The sequence below is a fragment of the Zootoca vivipara genome, chromosome 12, assembly GCF_963506605.1.
Source record: "Zootoca vivipara chromosome 12, rZooViv1.1, whole genome shotgun sequence".
Classification (NCBI taxonomy): domain Eukaryota; kingdom Metazoa; phylum Chordata; class Lepidosauria; order Squamata; family Lacertidae; genus Zootoca; species Zootoca vivipara.
In genome coordinates this window covers 47,960,103-47,983,151 of record NC_083287.1, presented here as the reverse complement: position 1 = coordinate 47,983,151, position 23,049 = coordinate 47,960,103, and the positions used below count along the sequence as shown (strand labels likewise).

Below are 23,049 nucleotides of genomic sequence, written 5' to 3'. Positions count from 1 at the left end.
TTGCCGCAAGCTTAGCATTTATAGACTCTGCCCTGCAGCTACAGATCTAAAGCTCTTTAAAGTATTTCCTGCAGAGTTCGTTTATTCTCTTTTTACCCTGTTGGATATGCCTGATAGATATAGTACATGTGTCTTTAAGAATAATATTTAATAATAATAAAGCAGGAACATGAGGCATGCAAGTTATTAAGAGCTGGTTCACAGTTATTTACATGCTTTCTCCAAAGCAGAGCAAAACTGGATAGCTGTGCCGGCCCTTTAGAATAATTTTTTTTACAGGATCTAGCTGCAGGGAGACATAAGCAAGGCTTCACACCACCTGGCTATGAGCAGATACGCCTAATGTTCCCCCTTTTTAAAACGTTCTTGAATAGCCTACCTGAGGAAGTGTTCTGTGTAACTCACATGTCTTGCATCTAGCTTTATTAATATGGACCGGCTATAATAAAGGCATTGCTTTTCAGATACGGTGAATATAGTTCTCAAAGACCCAAATGTTAACCTGATTTTGGTAAATGTCATAAGTTTCTGACATTTCCCAATGGTCTTGTTACTGGTAAATATCGTTCATGTCTGTACCTACAGCCGCACGTTGGAAAGTGCAAATGAGCCAGAGCTAATTGCAAAGTACCAGTATAAAATAAAGTATCGGCAGGCCAGTGTGTTGATGCAGTGATAAGCAACTCAGAAACCTCTGTGTGTCAGAATTCCCCCTCTGCCCATCCTGTTGAGAACTGAGCAGTGCATTAACATGCTTCCCTGGGAGGGATTGTAGCTTGCTGTTTACACATTAAGTCACTGAATGTGTTAACTGTTCTGGCCAAGATTATTTCCTTCCAGAAGGCTGATTATGAAGATGTCCTCCCCCCCCCCAACCTCCTTCTTTGTGTACCCCTCCAGCACAGGAATGTAATTAGTGCTGGGGGGCAAGTTGTGACCTTTTGCCACTTTTCCTGTGGCTCGGGAAGTGTAAATTAGTTTCTGATGTTTTAGACCACAGCCAGACTAAACCAGTCTTTTGTACATAGCCATCTTTTGCATTTATTTGCTGGTCCCTCTTTCCAGAGGACTAGTACCCTTAATTCTGAGTGATGGTCATGTCATGAGCCTCCGCTGTGCATGGCTCATGTTAACTCTTTGAGAGGGAAAAGTAATTTGTTCCCTTTCATTAAAGCAGTACTTTAAAACACAGGGCAGATTGGAGGTCTCCTGCCCCAAACCCAAGGCTTCACAAGCGCAGCTCCTGCAGATGAAATGTAGGATACTATTACCGCACTTAATTTTTTTCTTAAGAGAACATCTGTTCTGTCACCCTTTAACAACATAGTTATTAAAGTAGGCTGTGATTAATTTAAATTGTCACTTGTGCGGATGTCGGCATTACGTTTCTGCTTCCTCTGAGCAGACCAATCATTTGTATGTTATAAAATACTTCATTGTAGTGTGAAGCACCATTAATTTAACATAAATTACCCTTAATTGTTCACTGGCGTGAAAGACAAATAAATAAAAGGAAATGGAGAAAAGCGATTGGCGGCTTCTAGTTTAACGGTGACTTTTACACAGAGTGAAGGTTGGCCATTGTGCCTCTATGTAATTGACCAGAACAGATGATTCTGCAGCGCAGCAGTTTTGCCTCCTTACTGTACTTGCAAATATTTAGGAAAGGGGTATGGCAGAGCACACAAGCACTGAGCTGTGCAATTCATCTGGAGGCAAATAATTCACCACGGAGTTCTCCAGCTAGCTAGAGCTGAATTACATAACATGGTAATAACTACTCTGAGAGGCAAGTTAGGTTGCTTCCAGACAGCTTGTTTATTAAGCATTCGGCCTATTTTGTTTGCACAAGGTTTATAAGGAGGTTAGATGATGGTGGCTATGTACTGAGATTAATTCTGATCTGTTTGTGGGGAGGTTAGATGACGTATCAGTCATTATCCCACATTTTCCAGTGCATTTCCACATCACTTTCTGTATACAGGCAATGGCTGTTTTGCATGGGGGTTACATTCCTGACCCCTGATTGTGTTGGCAAAGTGCACATGAGCCCATTAGGCCCTGCTTCACCACCTTCCGGATTGCAGCGATGCATGCGGTCATGGACCTATTGGACCAGCCTAAAATGGTCAAGGCCTGTGTTGTAAAAAAATAATAATCTAATTTTATGGGGAAGCAGGTTTGTTGCGCAACAGCTGCAAAGCAACTTTAGTTGTGCTGCCTGGATTTCCTGGTTTATGATCGAGGTCACACCCACACCATACTTTTAAAGCACTCTTATACCACTTTGACAGTTGGGACTTCTTCCAAAGTACCCTGGGAATTGTAATTTGTTAAGGATGCTGACCTCACCCAGAGCTACAATTCCCAACACCCTTAAACTTCAGTTCCCAGGATTCCCCATGACTGCTCAAGTGGTATAAGAGTGCTTTTAGTGTATGGTGTGAATGTGGCCCAAATCTCACCCAAAAATAGTGACCGCCTGGCTAGTACCCTTGGCGCCAACTTGGTGGCTGAGTGGAGATTTGAAGATGGTTCAGCCCGGGTCAAATCCTGAGCTCTAATCACACTGGCCTCTGCCAAAGAATCCTGGCAGGAATAGTTGATGGAGAGGGTGCTGATAATTCTCTGTTAGAGATCCCTAGTTCCTTTCCCTCCCAGATAGCCCCCAGGTTCTCTGGGCAGAGGAAATCGACAGCGAAACCAGTTTAATTCAGTAGCACAGATTTGCCCTAAATGGTCCAATTCCCCTTTCAAGCAATCAATGATAATAGCAGCTAAATCCCTATAGTGCCCTCAGTAACAAAGCTGAAGAAATGGAGGTGTCATCACGCGTACTGAGAACAGGAGGGGTGTGCGTTTATTTCCAGCTTGATGAATGACCTTGGCTGAACTCATTATTCTTGAGAGTCTAAGTGCAGATGTTCCCATCCCTCAAGATTTAGAGCTTGGAGAAGAGCTGCATCTTTCACCCTCTGTGCCAGCTGGAGTCTTTATTAGGTTTATTGTTTTCTGATTTCAAGAGACCTGTTTAACTTTTTGTGAGCGCTGCAGGAATGTTAAAGACAAGCACTCAAGAATCTATTGTGGGGGGGGGGACTCAAAAAGAGGGGGAGAAGCCTCAGGATGTAAAATGACATAAATGCCTTGGAGGCTTAGGAAAGCAGTTCAAGATACTTTTTTTTATATCGGTGATTGCCAGCACATGCCACAAACATCTCTCTCTGGTGTTGAATCTGAACACGCCACTGACAGGACAGATCTTTTAATTACAGCCGGTGGCTCCCAAACGCTCCTGGCACCTTTGTTTATTAGTATGATAATATGGTATCCATGTATGAACTGGGGTGCATTAAGCGATACATAATGCATGGCTTAGCAAATAAAGAGATATTGGAAGCTGTACGCTGGGGCACGATGGCCGTTGCCAATTATCACACTCTCGCAGCACCCAGGCCCTTTGAGTTCTTCCCGCTTGCAGCTGCCCTTTTAAATCATTCATTGCTGCTTAAAAGATACTCTGCTGGAGCCTGGCAGAGACAATTTCAATTTTCATTGTTTACATAGTGGGAGTTTCACTTGTGGTTTGAAATTATGGGCTGCACATAACTGCAGCTGAGCAAAAGAGGGCAGGTTTTCCTTTAACATTGTGTTTTGTTTTGTTCCACTCATCTCCCGTGTACAGTTTCTGTGTTTTGGTAGCTGTCACTGAATACAGATTAGTTCGCTGACATGATTTCCACAAGATTTAAAAAAAGGGGGAAAGCATTGGACGCTCTTTGTAAATAAAACCACGGGTTTCTCCAAAGGCGCTTGGCAAATGTTTTAACTTCTTTTTTAAATTGGCTAGCGGGATTGGACATGCTGATTAATGTTTATTAATTAAGCAACTATCTAGAGAGTGTCACAGTTTTAAAACAGTGTTTCCCCATTGATATTTGTGACAAAAATAGAGCCTGAACCTAATGCTCCCAGATGCACTGTTTTCGTTGGCTTTTAGATGACTTAGGCTGGGTCTTCCACATAGGCAAAGGGAGATAACATTTTTTTCCCTAACACTGCCAGCCCTTTCATTGCATGGCACGTTGCTCTGGGGTCCTCTCACCCTGAGGGGAGGGGGCTTTTCGTGGATGGATGAGACTGCTGCTGAATGAGTCAGATTAAAGCTGCTGTGTTTGTGTGCAAAGCTTTGGGTCCTGGCTACAGTTCACTGTGTTTATTGTCCGGGCATTAGTTGTATGTTAGCATGGCTCTGTCTCACCAATGATATAATTTAATGTTGCTCATAGCTAATAAAGTGTGCCCGTTTTTGCAGGATCATCATAGCCTTCCATGTGATGCATTTAAATTAATCAAAGCCTTCCTCCTCCTGTGACTGCAGTGCCTGGACGTGGCAAACAGTCGCTTTACATGCCTTTTGATCACATATCCGGGATAATATCATCGTTGCTGGTTTTCATGCTCACACTAAACTGGGGTAGTGAGAAGGAAATGAGTTGCTTAGGATATCATAAGCCACCAAAGAGGGGGGAAATCTTCTATTGTTTGCAGGTTTCAATATATCCGTGAGCTCCACCCAGAAGCAACATACATAGTATTCATGCATTCCTAACACAGAGGTATATTACCTAGCCTGGACTGGGGGAGGAACTGAGCCAAAGGAGAAACTGTGAACTGTTGCCCTGGGAATGCTTGTGCAAGTACCAGAAAGAGACTTCACCCAGTGCAGTGGCATAAAGTAGGGTATTGTTGGAGGACCTCATTATCCACATGGAGGCTGCTGTTGGACCAACTCAAAATTTCATGGCCTCCATGACAACCATGGGTATCTCATCGGTCCAGCACACCAGGCAGGGCACACTCTCAATGGGATCATTGCCCCAAATGCCATGAGGACTGAAGAGAGGGGGAGTGCAATGCACTTCCTTGTCATAGTCAGTTAACATTGGACTGACAATGGCAATTCCCTCTTGTAAGGGTGGTGGCCCCATTTGGATGGCCCACCAGTGGAGACTGATGGAATCTGGCATGTTCCTGAATGCTCTAGGGCAGTGATGGCCAAACTCGGCCCTCCAGCTGTTTGGGGACTACAAATCCCATCATCCCTAGCCAACAGGACCAGTGCTCAGGGGTGATGGGAACTGTAGTCCCAAAACAGCCGGAGGGCCGAGTTTGGCCATCACTGCTCTAGGGGATTATCCACTGGAGAAAGCTTGTGGTTCTGTTGAAGCCTTTGTCTCACTATGGGATGGAGAGATGAAATGGGTGACTGACACAATTGCTCCTGAGGATCAGCTCTGCAGTTTTGAAGTCCAAGTACTCTGAGGAGTTCCAAACTATGAAAGAGGTTGGATGAGGACTGGAGCTCAGGTGGCAGAGGTCTTACTCTGAAGCCAACTGAACTCTTAAGAACATATAATCGTGCCTACCATGTGGCAGTAGTAGCCGCAGAAAAGGCTGGTTGTGCAGCTCTCTTTGCATCCCCTAGTAGCTGGGTGTCAGAGTTATCTTGGACACGCCAGAGGCTACTGGCTTCCAATGTGGAGGAAAGACTTCTGGAGCCCTCAAAGATTGACTGCGGCCAACTGGTTCTACCACAGTGCTGTAAGGGTTTGAAAAAGGTGTACCACCCAAAAGTTCGTACTTCTATACCATTATTAATGGAGCCCTGGGGGATTGTGCTTCACACACTGCAATGTACACTTCAGAGGCTTCAGGTATACTTCTTAAAAGGTAAAGTGTTTGAAGACTTGTATATATTCTGATATACTAGGCAGGGGTTGGCTGCCACTCGCTCTTGAGTTAACATAGTGGCAAAACCCAAGTTTGCCTCTGCAGTTGAATCATCATCATCATTTTATTTGTATGCCATCTTTCTGTAGTTAAAGTCATGCTTACAACATGAAGAGATGTCCACAATACCAAAGTCAAAACAAAATAAAAAAAATTCCTTCCAGTAGCACTTTAGAGACCAACTAAGTTTGTCATTGGCATGAACACTTCTTCAGATACATATCTAAGGTGCTACTGGAAGGAATCTTTTAAATTTTGTTTCGACTACGGCAGACCAACACTGCTACCTACCTGTAACCACAATACCAAAAGTAGTCATAAATAATATACATTAGTCATAAATATACAGTAGTCATAAATAATATACAAAATACATCAACATGTACACAACAAATCTGAAACAATTTTCGCATAAACCATAATAAGATCTAAAAATAAAGATACAAGAAATGTGTATCAGTAACAGCAGCAAAAATACTCAACACCCCCCCCCAAAAAAACCCAATACCTAAGAGTCTGTTCAGCAGCCTCAGCTTTTGCAGCTGGAGTCAGTCTAGGCCGTGAGCTCCCAGTCCAGGTTGTGTAAAAAAGGGGAGGTATGAGTAAGAGTTTGTGATGTACTGGAATGGGTGAGGAGAAACTGCTCACTTGCTGAAATGCACAGACTACGACTCACTCTTGGATCAGATTCTTGTGCTGCCCAGCAACAAAAACAATTGTGTTGGCCAAACACCTGCCACTGAAGCTGGTGCAGGTATGTAACAGTCTAGGACAGTATTTCCCAAACTTGGTTCTCCAAACTTGGTTTTTTTTGGACTACAACTCCCACCATCCCTAGCTAGCAGGACCCATGGCCATGGATGATGGGAATTGTAGTTGGAAAACAGCAGGAGACCCAGGTTTGGGAAACACTGGTCTAGAACAAGAGTCACTTCACTGGGCTGCTGCACAAGCAAAGTAGGAGCTGCAATTGACTGTGTGCTTCCAAAATTCTCATATTTTCTGTCTGGCCTGTCTCCTCTCAATAGAATGAAAGAGAGCAAACTGCGAAAGCTGATTTCCAACAGAATATTTCACGTTCCACATAATGTGTTTAGTCATCAAAGAGCTTATCATTTACATTTCCTGCATGTATTTTGAATGCGTGGGCAGGATAATTTAATTCATATGCGCCAGTGTTTCACAGAAGGAAAGCAGGGACACTTGAGTATTTGTCACACTCTGAGTGGGGACAGATGCACATGCAAACAAGCCTGCGTTGTTGTTTTTTCTTTCTTCCTTCCTCCTGCCATTAAGGCTCATTGCAACACATTTGACTGACATGTCACCAGAATAACTGCTGGTTTGGTAGTCTGTCTTGCCCTTCCTCCATTCCAGGCAGCTCACTGCTTCTTCTTTTTTTAAGGACCACATGTGATTTAAAAATGCAAAATGCAGTTCTTTCCATTCTGAACTTTTTTGAGAATCAATTTCTTGAAAGACAGCTTCGGGGGTAGGTGGGTGTGTGGGTGTGTTAGTGACATCACTGGTTTCTTTCCAGCCAATCAGTGCTGTGCACAACTGTGTTCTGGTTTCCATTGAGGTGAAGCTGGGAACGAAAACTGTATACCTAAGCAAAATGCAATGAGGTTTACTTAAACCACTGATCAAATGGTCTAGATCTGTCTGCATGCTTTCTTTGACAGCAGTGGTCTCTGCTTTCTCTTCTCCACCTCCAGCACATTGCATTAATCTACCTTGCCACATCCTGTCCTGCAGTGATTTCTGAAGCCAGGGGGCCATGACAGCTTGCTGTTGTTAGCAGTAAACTATCCAGAAATTTTTGCATCTTTAAAGCTTTTATTTCCCTTGAACCCCATCCGTCGGGTTCATAAAGATAGAAATGCTTTGTGCGGCATAAATTGCACAATGTTGGAATCATCTTAAAAAAGCAAATGATTTTAATTGTGTTTGCGCTAATTAAAATATTGACAAATTAGAGAAGACACACTGAGCACTCCATCGGGAAAGGCTGTCTGTCTTACATGTCTTTCTGTTTGGTGGTTGCTAATTATCCCTGGGTGATTTGCTGCTTAGATCAGCCTTCCATGAAATGTAATCCTTGGCCGGCTCCAAGGGATTCGGAATCAGGCTCTTAAATATAATTTTTAGATGCATCCTTCTCTCTCTCTCTCCCTGTTTTTTTTTTAATTTGATGCATTTCTTTCTCCCTGTTTTCAAGGTCCAAGAGTTCCAGTGGTAACAGTCCACAATACTTCAGATGCACAAAGTAAGTGATCATCACATGGGAGGAGAAGGCATTTCAGACTTCGGTAATTGGGGAGAGGGGGAAAAATTGGAAAGAAAGGCAAGGTTCCCACCAGAGGTCAAAGGCCTGCAGAAAGACAATATAATTAACCATGTTTTGGGTTTGGATTGGAAGAAGAGGGGAAAGAGGTTGCTTAGATTAGAAGTGTGGAATAATAGTTGGGGTGCTGGCTAGCAATTATGTCAGTTGAAAGAAGAGGGGAAAGACAGGCTAGAGGACAGCAGCCTGACCTAAGGGCCCAATATTTTCATAATACAGGGCTGGTTTTGTTGATGATGATAGTGGCACTAAGTGGGGGGAGTTATTAAGTGATCAGCTGATATCCCCAGCAAACAGAGCCTTTTCTGCAGCTGCTCCCATACTCTGGAATTCTTTCCCAAGGGAGGTTAGATTGGCTCCCTCTTTCTTCACCAGAAGGCTAAGACCTTCCTATTCAGAAAGTTAGTTGCCAATGGTGCTGATCACTGGGCAAACTGTGTTTTAATTGCTGGCTCTAAATGTGTTCTGGTGTTTTTTAATTACTAGTTTGTTTGTTTTTTTACTTTTTATTTCATTGTGTTGTTTGTAAATAGGTTTTATTATGTTGTTTTTACATGTTGAAAGCTGCCTTGAATCCCAACTTGGGAGAAAGGTGGTTTATAGATGCATTAAATAATAATGATCCTCATTTCCAAGTGGTCCAACAAGTTTGGGAAGTGCTGAGTTTAGGAGATTACAGTGGAGATTACAAATGTCCTCTTCCGCCCCACTCAAGTAGCACCAGATCAGGAGAATAAGGTCTACAAACAGATGCAGAATCAATTGTACAAAAGATTAGAAAGTAAGGATTTTTCACTCACCACAGATGGCTGACTTCCACAGCAAAACCAAAACCTTTCAAAAGTTCAGCACAGAACTACCTTCGAGAAAATGCATTCAAGCAAGGCTAGAGATGAGGCAGCTGAAGTTGGAGATGGGATAAAGGAAGCCAAGGCTAAGGAAAAGCAAAATAACATTATAGCCATTGCAATCCTAGCCGTGTCTGTTCTGAAGTTCATTGGGACTTGGGCTGCATACACACAATCCATTTAAACTACATGGCTTCCCCCAAAGCAAAATGGGAATCGTAGTTTACCCCCTTCACAGGGCTACAGTTCCCAATACCCTTAACGAACTACAGTTCCCAGGATTCTTTGGGGGAAGTCATGTGCTCTAAATGTATGCTGCATACGCAGCCTTACTCCCAGATAAGTGTGATATAAATAAATATAGGCAAGCACAAACTTTGCCAAATTGCCTCGTTTTGGATTTGATTATCATATGCCTGGTTCTTATACGGTGCTCTCTTGCCATATTGAATAAAGACAGCCATTGTGATGGCCTCCTGTTAGCAAAGTTCTATTTACTTCATAATACGAGGCCACATTAAGGGACTATTCTGCAGCAATCAGATAACTGTAAATCCCACCAAATATTATGGTGTGCTTACATTTAATTAAGAGCCGGCTATTTGTACTGCGCAGACAAGAGTTCCCAGCGGTCCCAAGGCAGGGAAATAAATTGAGAATTCTCTGGGAGATATGTCAGTCTCCCCTTGTTTCTCCCGCTCAGCTCCCGCCTTCCTCTTGATGCAATTATGTGAGCAAATAGAATGGCTTTTCTGGAGCCCCGGCGTGGCCAGCCTCTTTCTGCTGATAAAGCTAATTGTGCGAGCCATAATTAAATGAGGATCCTAACATTTAACCAAACTTAATAGTCTGCTGCTTTGGAGCTTTCGCTGGGGTTATGATTTCAATAAAGATGAGAGCAGGCTTTTCAGGAACAAGTCTGAATACTCATTGAACCATTAAACCCACCTGCTGAAATAGCAGAGGGGAGGGGGGGCACACATTGATTGGAATTGGCAGGCTTTTGTGATGCTTCTTCTCCTTTTTAATTCATTGGAGACAAACACTTGAGCCCAGAATATGATTAGGAGTTGCAAAAACGATACACTTGGGTGGAGGGGAGAAAGAAGCCCTGTCCCCCCGCCCCCGTTTTTAGGGTGGTCCAAGCATAGATTATCATAATTCATGCACAAATGAAAATCTTTCCTCCCCAAATTCCCAGCCTGTTAGATCACTGGCTTCCCTGTCAAATATGTGCATCAATCTCTAGGATGCATCATCAATACCTTGCAAATATGCACATGATTTTTTTTAAAGAGTTACCAACGAAGTAGAATTTAGCTTGAGGTTAATATGAGGATAGGTAACACTGGTGCTTCTTCTCAAGAACGCCAAATGTAGACCTTTCCTTTGCACCACGTGGATTCTGTGTTTGTTGATTCCTGAGTGCAATTCCCTGTCAGAGGTATAGATGTGCCAATGCCCCGATCTGGGTAAATCCATGCATTAGGAGGAGGAGGCATCAGTAATGCTGATCAGCTGCTAAGGAAAGGGGTGAGGAGGGCTGGATTTAACGACTCCCTCCCTCCCTCTCTCTTGAGTTATCTATTGATCGACTGAAGGAATTGAAAAAGAAACAGCACCACACAGTAAAGTCACAATGAAAACCTGCAGTTAGTGGCAGCTAAAAACTGGAGCATCCAGTATCGATCAATGGTAGCAGGAGAAATGTTCCTGAACATAATTAAGATGGTACTGTAAATGTCGAACAGCGGATCAGTATAAGTTGGCTGGTTTTCTGAATGGGCAATGTTGGGCTGGAGCTTCAGAATGGTGGTTATTCATTCATTTCTCTTCATTTATAGATCACTTCCTATGAAGCACCTTGAAGAAATTCCACAATGCCATAAAAGCAGATATAAAACAATTGCATAATAACAATAAAAACCATTACATGTGTAAAAATAGTTAAAACGATTACATGTACTGTATAAAAACTATTTCAGATCTAATACAGGTATCTCTGGGATGTTTTTTTTTTAAAAAAAATCTCTTCTTAGAAGGGTTATTAGAAGAGAACAGTCTTCTGCAGACTCAGCAAACTTTTGCTTTGTGCTAAAAAAAAGTTCTGAAATTACAAAATCACAGAATACTAGAAGGGCCCACAGGGATCATCTAGGCCAACCCCCTACAATGCAGGGATCATTCAGTGGGGCTCAGACCCATAGCTGCCAAGTCTCCTGCTGAAAAATGCGGGATCTGCAGCAGCGCAGCACCAGAAGTCGCTTCTATGCATGTCTGGACATGCGTAGAAGCAACTTTCGGTGCCGGCACTGCCCGATTTCCGGTGCCCAGGCATGGGCAGAGTGGCCCCCGAAATGGAGCCTCCCTGGGAGGTAGGAAATCCAGGGGATTTCCAGGATTTTTTTTCTATTCGGGATAACAGCGGGAAATGGATTAAAATCCAGGGGTTGTAGGTCTATGCTCAGACCTACAACCTTGAGATTAGGGGTCTCATGTTCTGCCAACTGAGCTATACCAGGAACTTCTCTCATAAAACATACCTACGCTGTCAGCTTCCCAATGGCCATCATATTCCAACTAGTTACAGGTAGGTAGCCGTGTTGGTCTGAGTCGAAGCAAAATAAAAAAATTCCTTCAGTAGCACCTTAAAGACCAACTAAGTTTTTATTTTGGTATGAGCTTTCGTCTGACGAAGTGTGCATGCACACGAAAGCTCATACCGAAATAAAAACTTAGTTGGTCTTTAAGGTGCTACTGAAGGAATTTTTTTATTTATATTCCAACTAGTTATTGCCCATTTTGAAAATCCTCTGCTTCTGTTTCTCCACTACTCCCGCCCTCCAGTTTTGCATAATGAAAAAAAAATTGGTTGCGCTTTATCAGTATAGAATTAACAAATGCATTGTATGACATCTTGGATTATTATTTTCTCCCTGTTCTTCCAGAACTCTTTGACCTAGAGGTAAATGAAAAGGTGCAGAAGGCAGTAGCAGAAAGACAGATGCCCAAAGTGGAATACACAGAAATCAAGATTCATGATTACAGTAAGGTTTTTCTTTTCTTTATGTCTTAGGTATTTTTGTCTCTGCTCTTTAATTTAAACCCCCCAAATTAAAAATCAACTCATGGAGGCTCTATCAGGTTTAAGAGCATGTTCTGTGGGGAGGAAGGGGGTTAACCCTTACCTGCCCTCCCAGCATGGACTTGACAAAGGTGGCTCCCCTGAAGCTTCTATTTGGCCCAGGAATAATGCTTTATGGCTGAAGGGTGGTTTTTGCAGGAACTGCAGTAGAATGCACAGGGCTCCCAAACTCCTTATTTAAAAGAAAAAAACTTGACACATTAAATGTGGTTGGACATATAAATGTATCATCTGCTTTGAGCCTTGTGCTGATGGACAGAGCCGTAAATATATACTGACAGTAATTGCACAACTGTTTCCTCGGGACCTAGCTGTATGTTCAAAACCAGTCTGACATGCTGAATTATCTCTGCCTTGGTTTAAATATATTTAAAGCCACGTGTTGTTGGCGGTCCTGCGGCTAATGATACAAATCAGCTATCTATTAGCAAGTCTGATGGAATAAATTAATTAGGCAAGAGTGTCATGCGAAGATTGCAAAGCAAACCGCTTAAACCTATTGGCTAATCTGGCTACTGATTGCCAGGCCGTTGTCCATGCGCACTGTAGTTAGCATTTTGAAAATGAACCAAGGCAGCAAGAATCTCCTGCAGCAGCCTCTTTATGCCTGCACCAATATGCACCCAAGGGGGTAAAAAACATGAAGCACAATTATTTGTTCTTCTAAGACACATTCCTTCAACCAGTGTGCTGTTCCTGCAAATGCTCCTTCTTAATTTAGTTCATCCAATTAAGTCTTTTCTGCTTCGTTTTATTCTACCAGGGCAAGTTGCAATCAAACCCCTGGTGTTTAAAATGCACAAGAAGAACCCTTTGTCTTCAAAAACCCTGAAAGCAGGAAAAGAGGAAAGCAGCTTTCTCCTCCTCGCCGTGGGATATTTTTATTTCATGAAGTATCTCTCTTTCCCTCCCCTAGTGCTTCCAAAATACTGCTTTGTGGTTCTGCAGCTTGTCCACATGCCTACAGGGGGAAATAATACATATCAGTGGCCACTAATTGCATGTTTGGTGAATGACCAGGCGACGCTCCGCACCTTAGCTCCAGATTCCTTGTCCTCTTCGATAATGCTGGGCAGGTTTCCTCTTTGAAGGCGTAGATATTCTGTTAAGGTGTTATTTGCCAAGCTAGTCTATGGAACACCGTTTTGTTCCCACTGAGAAGCGCTGCCATGTTACCAGCAAAAGAAAAATATCATTCATCATAATGACAACCTCCTCAAACTTAAGTGCTTTGTTGTGTCTCTTATCTAGAATTGCCGATGCAGATTTCAAAGCCGGCCGTCTTCACCGAAAACATGCACTACCCCTTGCTTCTTGTTGTGTGAGTAACATTATGAATTGTGTCGTTTTCAGGGGACATCCAGGAACCCAGCCTAGGCTGCGCTTTGCTTATCAGTAGAAGAAACATGGGGTTTTGGCCATACAAGGTTAGGGAGTGGAGCGGTGCTTGGCAAAGCCAGGCAAAAGCTGACTAGCTGAGGACAGAATAGAGCAGGTGAGGAGCACGGTGCCGTTGCAGCAAACAGGAAACTGGCATTCTGGATCGGGGCCATAGCTCAGGGGCAGAGCATCTGTTCTGCACGCAGAACAGGTCCCAGGTTCAATCGCAGGTGGAGCTGAGAACGTTCCCCTGTCTGAATCCCTGGAGAGCCTCTTCCAGTCGCTGTAGGCAATGCTGAGCTAGACTGCAGGCTGCCCCACCAGGATGAAAGGGGCACTGCGCACCAACCTCTGTTTTCAACGAGCTCCTATCTGCCTACTTGCAGCCAGTCCAGAGCGTAGCACTGCCTGTCAGCTTCCTCCCCATCCTTATCTCAGTGTTGCCCTTATAGAATGTAGCAGGAAGCAGGAAAAAAGAAGAGTTAGTTGACTCTACCTGCCATCGGCTCCTGTTCCGCCTCCCGTGGGCATCTCTGTGTTCTGCCCTGCCAGCCAGACACAGGGTGCACCAATGGCCTGACTCAGCATAGGGCAACCACTCCATCTTCCTGCCTTCCAGACAGTTTCCCCATCTGGCCCAGTATTGTCTACTCTGACCAATAGTAGCCCTCCAGCCTCCCAGGCAAGAGGAGGACTCTTCTCTTCCCCCCGCCCCCCAATTGCCTGCTGGCTGATCCTTCTAGCTAGAGATGCCAGCAACTGAACCTGGGGCCTTCTGCGTGGAAAATGTTCACATTTTTGCAAGCAATTTCGGCCAACACTATACATTGTGGAATATTGCTTCCCCTAAAATATACATTGGGAAAGATGGAGGGCACTAGGAGAAGGGGACAACAGAGGACGAGATGGTTGGACAGTGTTCTCGAAGCTACGAACATGAGTCTGACCAAACTGCGGGAGGCAGTGGAAGACAGGAGTGCCTGGCGTGCTCTGGTCCATGGGGTCACGAAAAGTCAGACACGACTAAACAACAACAACAACAACAACAACAAAATATACATTTATATCTGCATGCTTTGCCCTAGTGGATGCATTTTTCTGCATGCTGCTTGGCTGGAAGACTGCATTTGCAAAATTCAGAAAAGTTGGGATTTTGAAGGGTGGCTGCTTTTCAGTTTGTTTCTTTCCGAAAGCGAGGATTTGGACAGTTTGCCTCTCAATGCAAACTGGATAGAATTTCTCCTCCACCCCTTCCTGCCAGTGCACTGTGGTCCCTCCCTATGTGAGTCAGGGCAGACAGTGGCAGACAGAGAAGTTTACTGGATCTTCTGGTTAATTTAAGCCAAATATATATATTCTCCAAAAAGCATCACCGCAGATATACAACACAACCCAGTGGGAATTTTCCAACCAAACGCCATTGCTCTTATTCAACTCCCATTCATTTATGATAGACGAGATGTATCTCTCTCTCCCAGCCTTAAAAACAAATTCACCACCTGAAGCAACTGCCTCATTGGCAGGGCTGAGTCTGCTCATGCTGGCTGGGTCTTGAAAAATATTTGCTAATTAAAAACAGCAGTGGCACGAAAGCACGATCTTCCCATTCATCAGAACTTAGGCAAATGCAGCATATAAAGTTGGGGTGAAGAGTCACATTATTAAATGCTCACCAATGTTAAAAAACTCCCCAGCAGATAGAAAACCAGAGCAGCTGCGGGCTGGGATAGAACATATTCTCCTTTTTCAGTCCTTGCTTTCCATTTGTAGGGAGGTGCTGTTACGAATGTGAAGGAGCCTTCGAAAGTGGGCTAGCCATCAACAAACGAGTAACACACTTCATTCTATGGCAGCCTAATTCTCCCGCATGTACGGTCCTGGTCAGAGTCTGAATACTTTCCTGGCTGGTCTCACATAATCCTTCCTGGAATGTGACCTTGAGCCATTGTGGAGCTGGCAGGATGAAAAGTAAATAAATATAGTCAAACAATTATTTTTTCCTTTGCAAGCGAAAAGAGGGCATGACATTGCCCGTGTGTTCCAAAATGTCACCCCGAAGCGGGCTTGAAGGGAGGACAAAAGCTCTGTCATGAAGCCTGCCGTCCCACGTCAAAAATTATCTCTGGGGAAATGTGCTTCATTATACAAGTGCTTGAGGAAGATTGGTACTCATCAAGCTAACGACACTTGATTAGACTGCCTCAGAATGAGGATGCACTGCTGGGCTGTGTGTTGAATAAATGCAAATGAGGAAAGATTGGGTGGGGGGGGGAGAGAAACCCACTCATAGCATCCAACCAACCTGGAAAGGATTTTCCTGTATCACTAAGTGCTGCCTAATCCAGCAAACTAATCCAGCAAACATCTGCATCCTTTCCTGCAGAATTTTCCTGGTGGAAGATACATTTGAGATACATAGCACCATAAAATTATAGAGTTGGAAGGGCCCAACCCTTTGCAATGCAGGAATCTTTTTCCCCAGTGTGGGGCTCAAACCCATGACCCTAAGATTAAGAGTCTCATGCTCTACCAACTGAGCTTCTGAGTTCAATTCATTGTGCTAATTTAACTTTTAAAGCCCTAAGTTAGGCTCAGGGAACTGGCAGCCCTCTTAATTAATTCCCATCAGTCCTAGCCATCATGGTGAGTGGTCAAGGATGGTGAAGGGAGTTGTAATTCAACAATGCAACAGGTTTGCTGTTGCTGCCCTAGCTAGACTGAGCCCAGGAAATTTCAAGAGTGGGCCTCCTCCTGCCCCCTAATACATTTTCAGATTCTGTTCTGGGTGCTTCTTCCACTGGGGGCTAGACTGCTGTTCTTCCTCTTATAGTGTGGCACCATTCCCACCAAATTCTTTCCCCAGCACATTCCCCAGCATGTCTACAAAGCTAACAACCTGGGCATTTTCAGAAGTGGGGCCTAAACTTTTTTAGGTTTTTTAGGTTTAGGGTTTTTTTGGGGGGGGGGAGGAAGTTGCAGTTGGTGCACTGTGAGAACATGCAGGCCTGGCCTAATGTAGATAGAATTTATTTATTTTTTTAATTTTGAGGAGTTGTTGTAAGTGGCAGTCACACACCTAGTTGACGACCTTTTTTGTCTCGTGGCGAAAGGTGATATGAAAATAATTTATTTCAAGATGAAATGAAATTGCTGCTGCGTTCACACTGCTTTGCCAAAGACCCACCATCGCCTTTTGAATTCTGAAGTGGATAGGCTGCTGCCACGAGAAGTTAAATGTGCTGTTGCCCAAAGAAAAGAAAATCTGACGTCTTGGCTTGGCAAGGAAAATGCATTGTGATATATCACACTTCACATTGCTGTTAACTTATCTGTTTGGCTGCAACCCTGAAAAAGAAAGAAAAAATAAGCTCCGTTACTTTCAGCCATTAAACAAGTAGGGCAACAGGAAGCCCACGACTTCTTGTGCTTGTGTGTCACCTCTGGAGGAGGGGCTTTTGCATCTCAGCCAGAGTGGTAGTTCCAGGACTAGTCAGCAACATGCTGAGGTATCCATTGAGACCCATGACCAAGCAGATCATAGAGTTGGAAGATCATAGAGTTGGCCTGGAGATCATGGAGTTGGAAAGGACCCTGAGGATCATCTCGTCAAACCTCCTGCAAGGCAGGAATACACAGCTGTCCCATGTGGGGATTGAAACTGCAACCTCTGCATTATCAGCACCATGCCCTAACCAACTGAGCTATCCAGCCAATGCTGCTGTCTCCTACCGATTTCCTATAGTAGGGGTGTCTGAAAGCAGCATAAAATGCAAGGTGCAGCTGTCATTATGGGGCCTCTGGGACAATCTCCCACATTCCCCAGCAGAATGAAACCTGGACAGGACTTGTATTTGGGGGTGGGGGAGGCAGGGTGGAGGCTCACAGTATGTGTGAAAGGAGACACCTTGTTGCCTGCTGGCCCACAAAAACATGCTGCTGGCCTTGTACAAGGAGATTCATGAGCTCCAGGTAAGGGGAGCATATGCAGGTTTTATGAATGTGCAATCCACTGTTTCAGCTGTTAGCCAGAAATGTGAGAAATTGGGGTTTTGCATTCACTTGCACTGAGGAAGGAGCAATGGAAGCAGGTCAGACCATCAGGAGTGGAGAAGTTCTGTTCAAAGGTGAATATTGCCCAATTTGCATTTTCCAAAACAGAGCAAGAACTGAAACACAACCATCCTTCAAAAATTCACAATTCTCCAAATTCTGAAATGCAGCCCCTCCAGCTGCATTTTGTGGAAACATTTTGTGTACAAAAATGCATGTTGTGGGGTAATGCCCATGTAGTATTAGTGAAAGCAGTATATGAAAATGCATTATACGGGAGAAGATTGCACTGCAAAAATGTGCATATTTGACAAAATTGCATATAGACATGCATATTAGGAGGGGGAAATGCACTAAGGTGCTGGTCAATTTTCATGAGGACTTTTTTAAAAAGAATAATTGCAAGCTGATATAAAAACTTGGAGAAATGAATTTAGGGTTGGAAAAAAATGAGAGCCTGAAATTGACAGATTCACCCACCCCTACATCAGACTATTTGTCCATCTGCCTCCATAGTTTCTACTCCAGCCTTCCTCGGCCTGTTACCCTCCAGATGTTTGGACTGCAGCTTCCAAAATCCTGGACCACTGGCCGCGCTGATGGAGGGTACTAAGTGGATCTGCTGCAGCCTTTCTCAGACTTGGTTTCCCAGATGTTGTTGGACTACCACTCCCATCAGCCCTAGCCATTCACGGATGATGGGAATGGTAGTCTAACATCTGGGAGACCCAGGTTGAGAAAGGCTGATCTGTTCTGACTGGCAGTGGCTCCCAAGCAGATGTCTCTCCCATCGCCTGCTGCCTTGACTCTTTGAACTGGAGACCCCAGAGGTTGCAGCTGGAGCCTTCTGCTTTTAAAGCACTTGATGTAAACCCTGAGCTGTGGTTCCTTCCTTTCCTGTTGCTTCCCTAAACCATTCGTTGTCACTGTGCATCATAACGAAATACCACTTGCTTTGTTTCTGTTTTATAGCGACGGGACTCCAGGCACACAGAGCGTGACGGAAAAGTTTGAGGTGAACTGGGAAAGCGTTATGGTCAGCTCGCATGGCGCCATTGTGATGAAGTTTGATGGGCGTGGAAGTGGTTTCCAAGGGACCAAGCTGCTCCACGACGTGAAGAGGCGGTTGGGTGTTTTCGAGGAAAAGGACCAGACGGAAGCTGTCTGGTGAATGAAAGAATCCTTTGGGGGATTTGTTTTGTTTGTAACTGCATCCTGGAAATTGCTGTTGTTGCTTTTCAATGATTTGTACTGTTCTGGTTTTTTAAATGTGGTGGTGCTGCAAAAGAACATGGTGTCTGCTCAGGACAGCAAGCATAGCCTCTGCCTTTTGGCAGATGATGCTTCTGCATATCAACTTGGAATTCTGCCTGTGCTGCTGTTAATGCATCCTGGCTGCAATATTCAAGGCACCTTCTTACTTTAAGATAATCTAATTGTCCTGCTTTTCTTTCTTTCTTTTTTTCAGCACAATGCTGCAAAACACATATATCGATAAGTCGAGGGTCGGTGTGTTTGGAAAGGTGAGTGCCTTTTCAGCCTTCACCTTCAGCTTAAGAGTTTAGATCTGCATCTTGATTAAGTGAGCATGCCTGTGGTTTATTATTGTGGTCTTTTTAACAGTGGCACGTTGCTTGAGAGGGAGAGAGCCTTGGGTTTTTAATCAAGTCATCAATCTGTGTTTTCTTGTAAATCCTGCCTTGCAAGAGAAGGATGCCAAGTATTTGGGAGAAAATACTGTGTTGTGAAGGCTTTGCTTTCCCTTGCCCTCTCACCTTTATTTTTGCACATTAATTCCTGGATAATATTCATTTCCCCCCCCCCTCTCTCGAGGCCTGTTCAATTGTAAGTGGAATTGATTCAAACCTACATGAGGTTTGCTGGTGTACATTTCAAAGGGGGTGCCACATTGATAGTCAGTAAAATGCACACACACAAAAAAAACTTTAAATCCCTAAAACATTAAACCTCTAGATGTAATTTCAAGCAAGCAAACAACAAAAATGACTGTGGCCCTCCAGAGGCTGTTGGACTCCCAACTCTCATCTGCTCCAGCCAGCATGGCCAATGGTTAGGGATGATAGGCATTGTGGTCCAATGGCACCTGAAGGGTTAAGGTCCCCCGCCCCCCGTGAATAAGCAGCATATCTTAATACATAGAGCATACCACAGAAGAGCCTTTTATTTGCATCTCCCACTTATTTGGAAGCTTCTCCCTGATGGATTTCCATTTCCCAAGCTATTAAAATATGGGCAGCATTGTGATATGGATATAATATAAATATGCAGGCATCTGAGAAGGATTGTTTTTACATTCCAGCTCTCATCTTCTTGTTTCTTCCCTTTTCCTCTCAGGATTATGGAGGCTATTTGAGCTCTTATATCCTCCTTTCTGGAGAAGAGAATAAGGACCCCGTCTTCTCCTGTGGCGCTGCTCTTTCCCCACTGACAGACTTCAGATTATATGGTAAATACTGACAGATGTGGGATGCGGGTGGCGCTGTGGTCTAAACAACAGAGCCTAGGGCTTGCTGATCAGAAGGTCGGCGGTTCGAATCCCCATGGCAGGGTGAGCTCCCATTGCTCAGTCCCTGCTCCTGCCAACCTAGCAGTTGGAAAGCATGTCAAAGTGCAAGTAGATAAATAGGTACAGCGGGAAGGTAAATGGTGTTTCCGTGTGCTGCTCTGGTTTGCCAGTAGCAGCTTAGTCCTGCTGGCCACATGACCCGGAAGCTGTCTGCGGACAAATGCCGGCTCCTCGGCCTATAGAGCAAGATGAGTGCCACAACCCCAGAGTTGTCTGCAACTGGACCGAATGGTCGGGGGTACCTTTACCTTTACTGACAGACGCAGGGACATGTGTTCATTGGCTCAGCAATCGCACTGTGCAAGTGCTCATGGGCTTTGAGAATCTAAGTGAGCTTCATAGCTGAGGGCGGGGAGATTTGAACCTGGGTCTCCTAGGTCCTATTCTGGCACCTGAACTGCTACACCGCATTGGGTTTGGATGGCACCCTTCCATACAAATATTCTCGATGTTGCTTGCATCCATAAGCGTAGGCATCAGCAAAACAGTATAAGGATTAAGACAGCAGATAAAACTACCGTTAGCAGCAATAAAGTTGAAGGCCTCAGAAAAATAAATAAGTCGTCCAGGCAAGCCTCCCTGATCAGGAGCCCACAATTAAGAAGGCTGTCTTCTCAGTGGGGACAAACTCCAGTTATAATCTCAGCACCTGAATGGTGTCTGGGACAGATAATTCCTTTGAGCTTTGGCCAGCGACATGCCCAAAAGGATAGAATGGTATCTTTGTTTTAAAATCTTTATTTGCCTGGATGAAAAAAAAATCCTCCAAAATTAAAAAGCTTGCAAGCACCTCATAGAAGAATCCAGGCGAAACAAAGCACAGTTGGTTTTATTTTTTTGCTGTTTGAAATATTGGTCTGAGCATGGTAATGCCTCACTGATTTCCCTTTGTTTGTTTCAGCTTCGGCCTTTTCAGAAAGATACTTGGGATTACAAGGGATTGACAATAAAGCATATGAGGTAATGGCATGGATAACGGAGCTGGCAGAAGGAGCCTCTATTTTTAGCACAAATGCAAAAACACACAGCTTTGATTTTTAGCCCTGCCCTCTCGGTGCTGCTTGCGGGCACATAATTTGGATCACAGGAGAATCCGCTGGTGGCAGAGACTGTGTGTGTTTCATGTGTTATCATAGGTGTGCTCATCCGTTTAGGGGGGTTAAATCTTGCTTTCCAAAGCAGCAAAATAAATAAATCGCTGGATGGCTTCCAAAAATTTTAGCGTTGGATAATACAGGATCTCAAAAACGGTGAAGCCATTAAACAATTAAAAGGGTACTAGGGCAGTATAAAACATCTGCATTGCCTTTCCTTAAAATGCAAGCAGTCACAGAACATAAACTAAAATAGTGCCAAGTGAATTTGGTTGGAGAGTGGCGCTGCCTCTCCTGAGGGCCTTTATGAGTCCAAATTCTAGGTCTGGGTAGGCTTGCAGAAACAATAACAGTTTTTAGCAGGCGTCTAAAACAGCTGAGGGAGGATGCCTGTCGCATGTCAATAGGAAGACAGTTCCAAAGCCCAGCAGGTGCTGCCTCTGTTGTTAAGTCCACTGGTTAATTTTCATGCTCAGTGAAGTTCTTAAAGAACTATTAGTGCAAGGACATAAAATGCTGAACCTCACCTCTGTTTTAATCTCAGACTACTAAACTGGCACATAAAGCGATGTCCATGAAAGATCAGAAGTTTTTGATCATTCATGCAACTGCTGATGGTAAGGCTTCTGCGAACACAATCTGTTAGCAGCACATTTTGCATGTTTAAAAAATTGTTGTTATTATTATTATTATTATTATTATTATTATTCAGTTTTTTAAATTATTCTTGCACTTAATGATCCTAATCTGATTTTACAGAGAAAATCCACTTCCAGCACACCGCTGACCTCATCACACACCTAATTAGGGCAAAGGCTAATTACAGCTTGCAGGTAAAGTATTGTTATGTGTTCACGTTCTTTTCATTAATACACATTATCTGCACAGGCAACTTTGCATAGTCAGTGCAGTGCTTTATAATGAAATTGCAGTGGGTGTACTTTTTGACCACACAATCATGGGTCTTAGTGGCTGCTGGAGATTGATAACCCCACATTGCAAACATGCCATAGAAACTGGTTGCTATAAGGAGGAGGATCAATAGGCATGTTCTGTTCTGTGGTTTGCCTATTGAAGGATGCAGCTTTAAAGCCTCAAAACAGCTCAAAACAACTCCACAGCTATACCAATGAAGTAGCAAAAGGGGGAGGAGCAAGCCATAAGAGATAGCTGTTAGGGGTGCACAAGCATCCCATAATAAGACTCAAAAAGGGTGGAGGTTTTTGTGAACGTTCAATGTACAGTCATACCTCGGTTTAAGTACGCTTCGGTTTCAGTACTTTCAGTTTAAGTACTCCGCGGACCCGTCTGGAACGGATTAATCCACTTTCCATTACTTTCAATGGGAAAGTTCGCTTCAGGTTAAGTACAGACTTCCGGAACCAATTGTGTTTGTAAACCGAGGTACCACTGTATTAAAAAAGACCTCTGTGGTCCTCTCATTGATGCCCCCCTCTGCTTCCCACTTCCCCAGCCCCAAAAGACCACTGTTGGGTCCAGAAAAATGGGAAGCAGCAGTGGCATCAGCAGGTATAGAGCCCCAACATAGAGTATTTTTCCAGTCCCAGAATCCCTGGAAGAAAGACAACAGGGCTTGCCCCACAGGAGAGGGCCTTTATCCCTCATAGGAATGGTCGCAAACAGGGTCATTAACCAGCCAGCCCCACTCCTGTGCCTGGTGGGAAAACACACTCTCCCACTGGGAGCAGCCCCTCCCACCAGCAGTTTCCCTTTAGCCAGACCCAAAGGTAAGTCCTCGTCTAAACTTTATTTGCCTTCCTGCTACAGGTGCTCAGTTAGGCCAA

At 44.1% G+C, this 23,049-nt stretch overlaps 1 protein-coding gene across 2 annotated transcripts in view; it reads left to right on the top strand.

Annotated features, from left to right (window-relative positions):
* Window positions 1-23,049, top strand: part of DPP6 (dipeptidyl peptidase like 6) — a 508,150-nt gene that overhangs the window by 481,329 nt on the left and 3,772 nt on the right. For both annotated transcript variants that reach the window (XM_060280914.1, XM_035129463.2), the window contains exons 17-25: window positions 8,015-8,062; window positions 11,937-12,035; window positions 13,385-13,454; window positions 18,536-18,730; window positions 19,032-19,086; window positions 19,919-20,030; window positions 21,052-21,110; window positions 21,789-21,861; window positions 22,004-22,077. In XM_060280914.1, coding sequence (XP_060136897.1) covers window positions 8,015-8,062; window positions 11,937-12,035; window positions 13,385-13,454; window positions 18,536-18,730; window positions 19,032-19,086; window positions 19,919-20,030; window positions 21,052-21,110; window positions 21,789-21,861; window positions 22,004-22,077 — 785 coding nt within the window. The remainder of the gene's footprint in view (window positions 1-8,014; window positions 8,063-11,936; window positions 12,036-13,384; window positions 13,455-18,535; window positions 18,731-19,031; window positions 19,087-19,918; window positions 20,031-21,051; window positions 21,111-21,788; window positions 21,862-22,003; window positions 22,078-23,049) is intronic.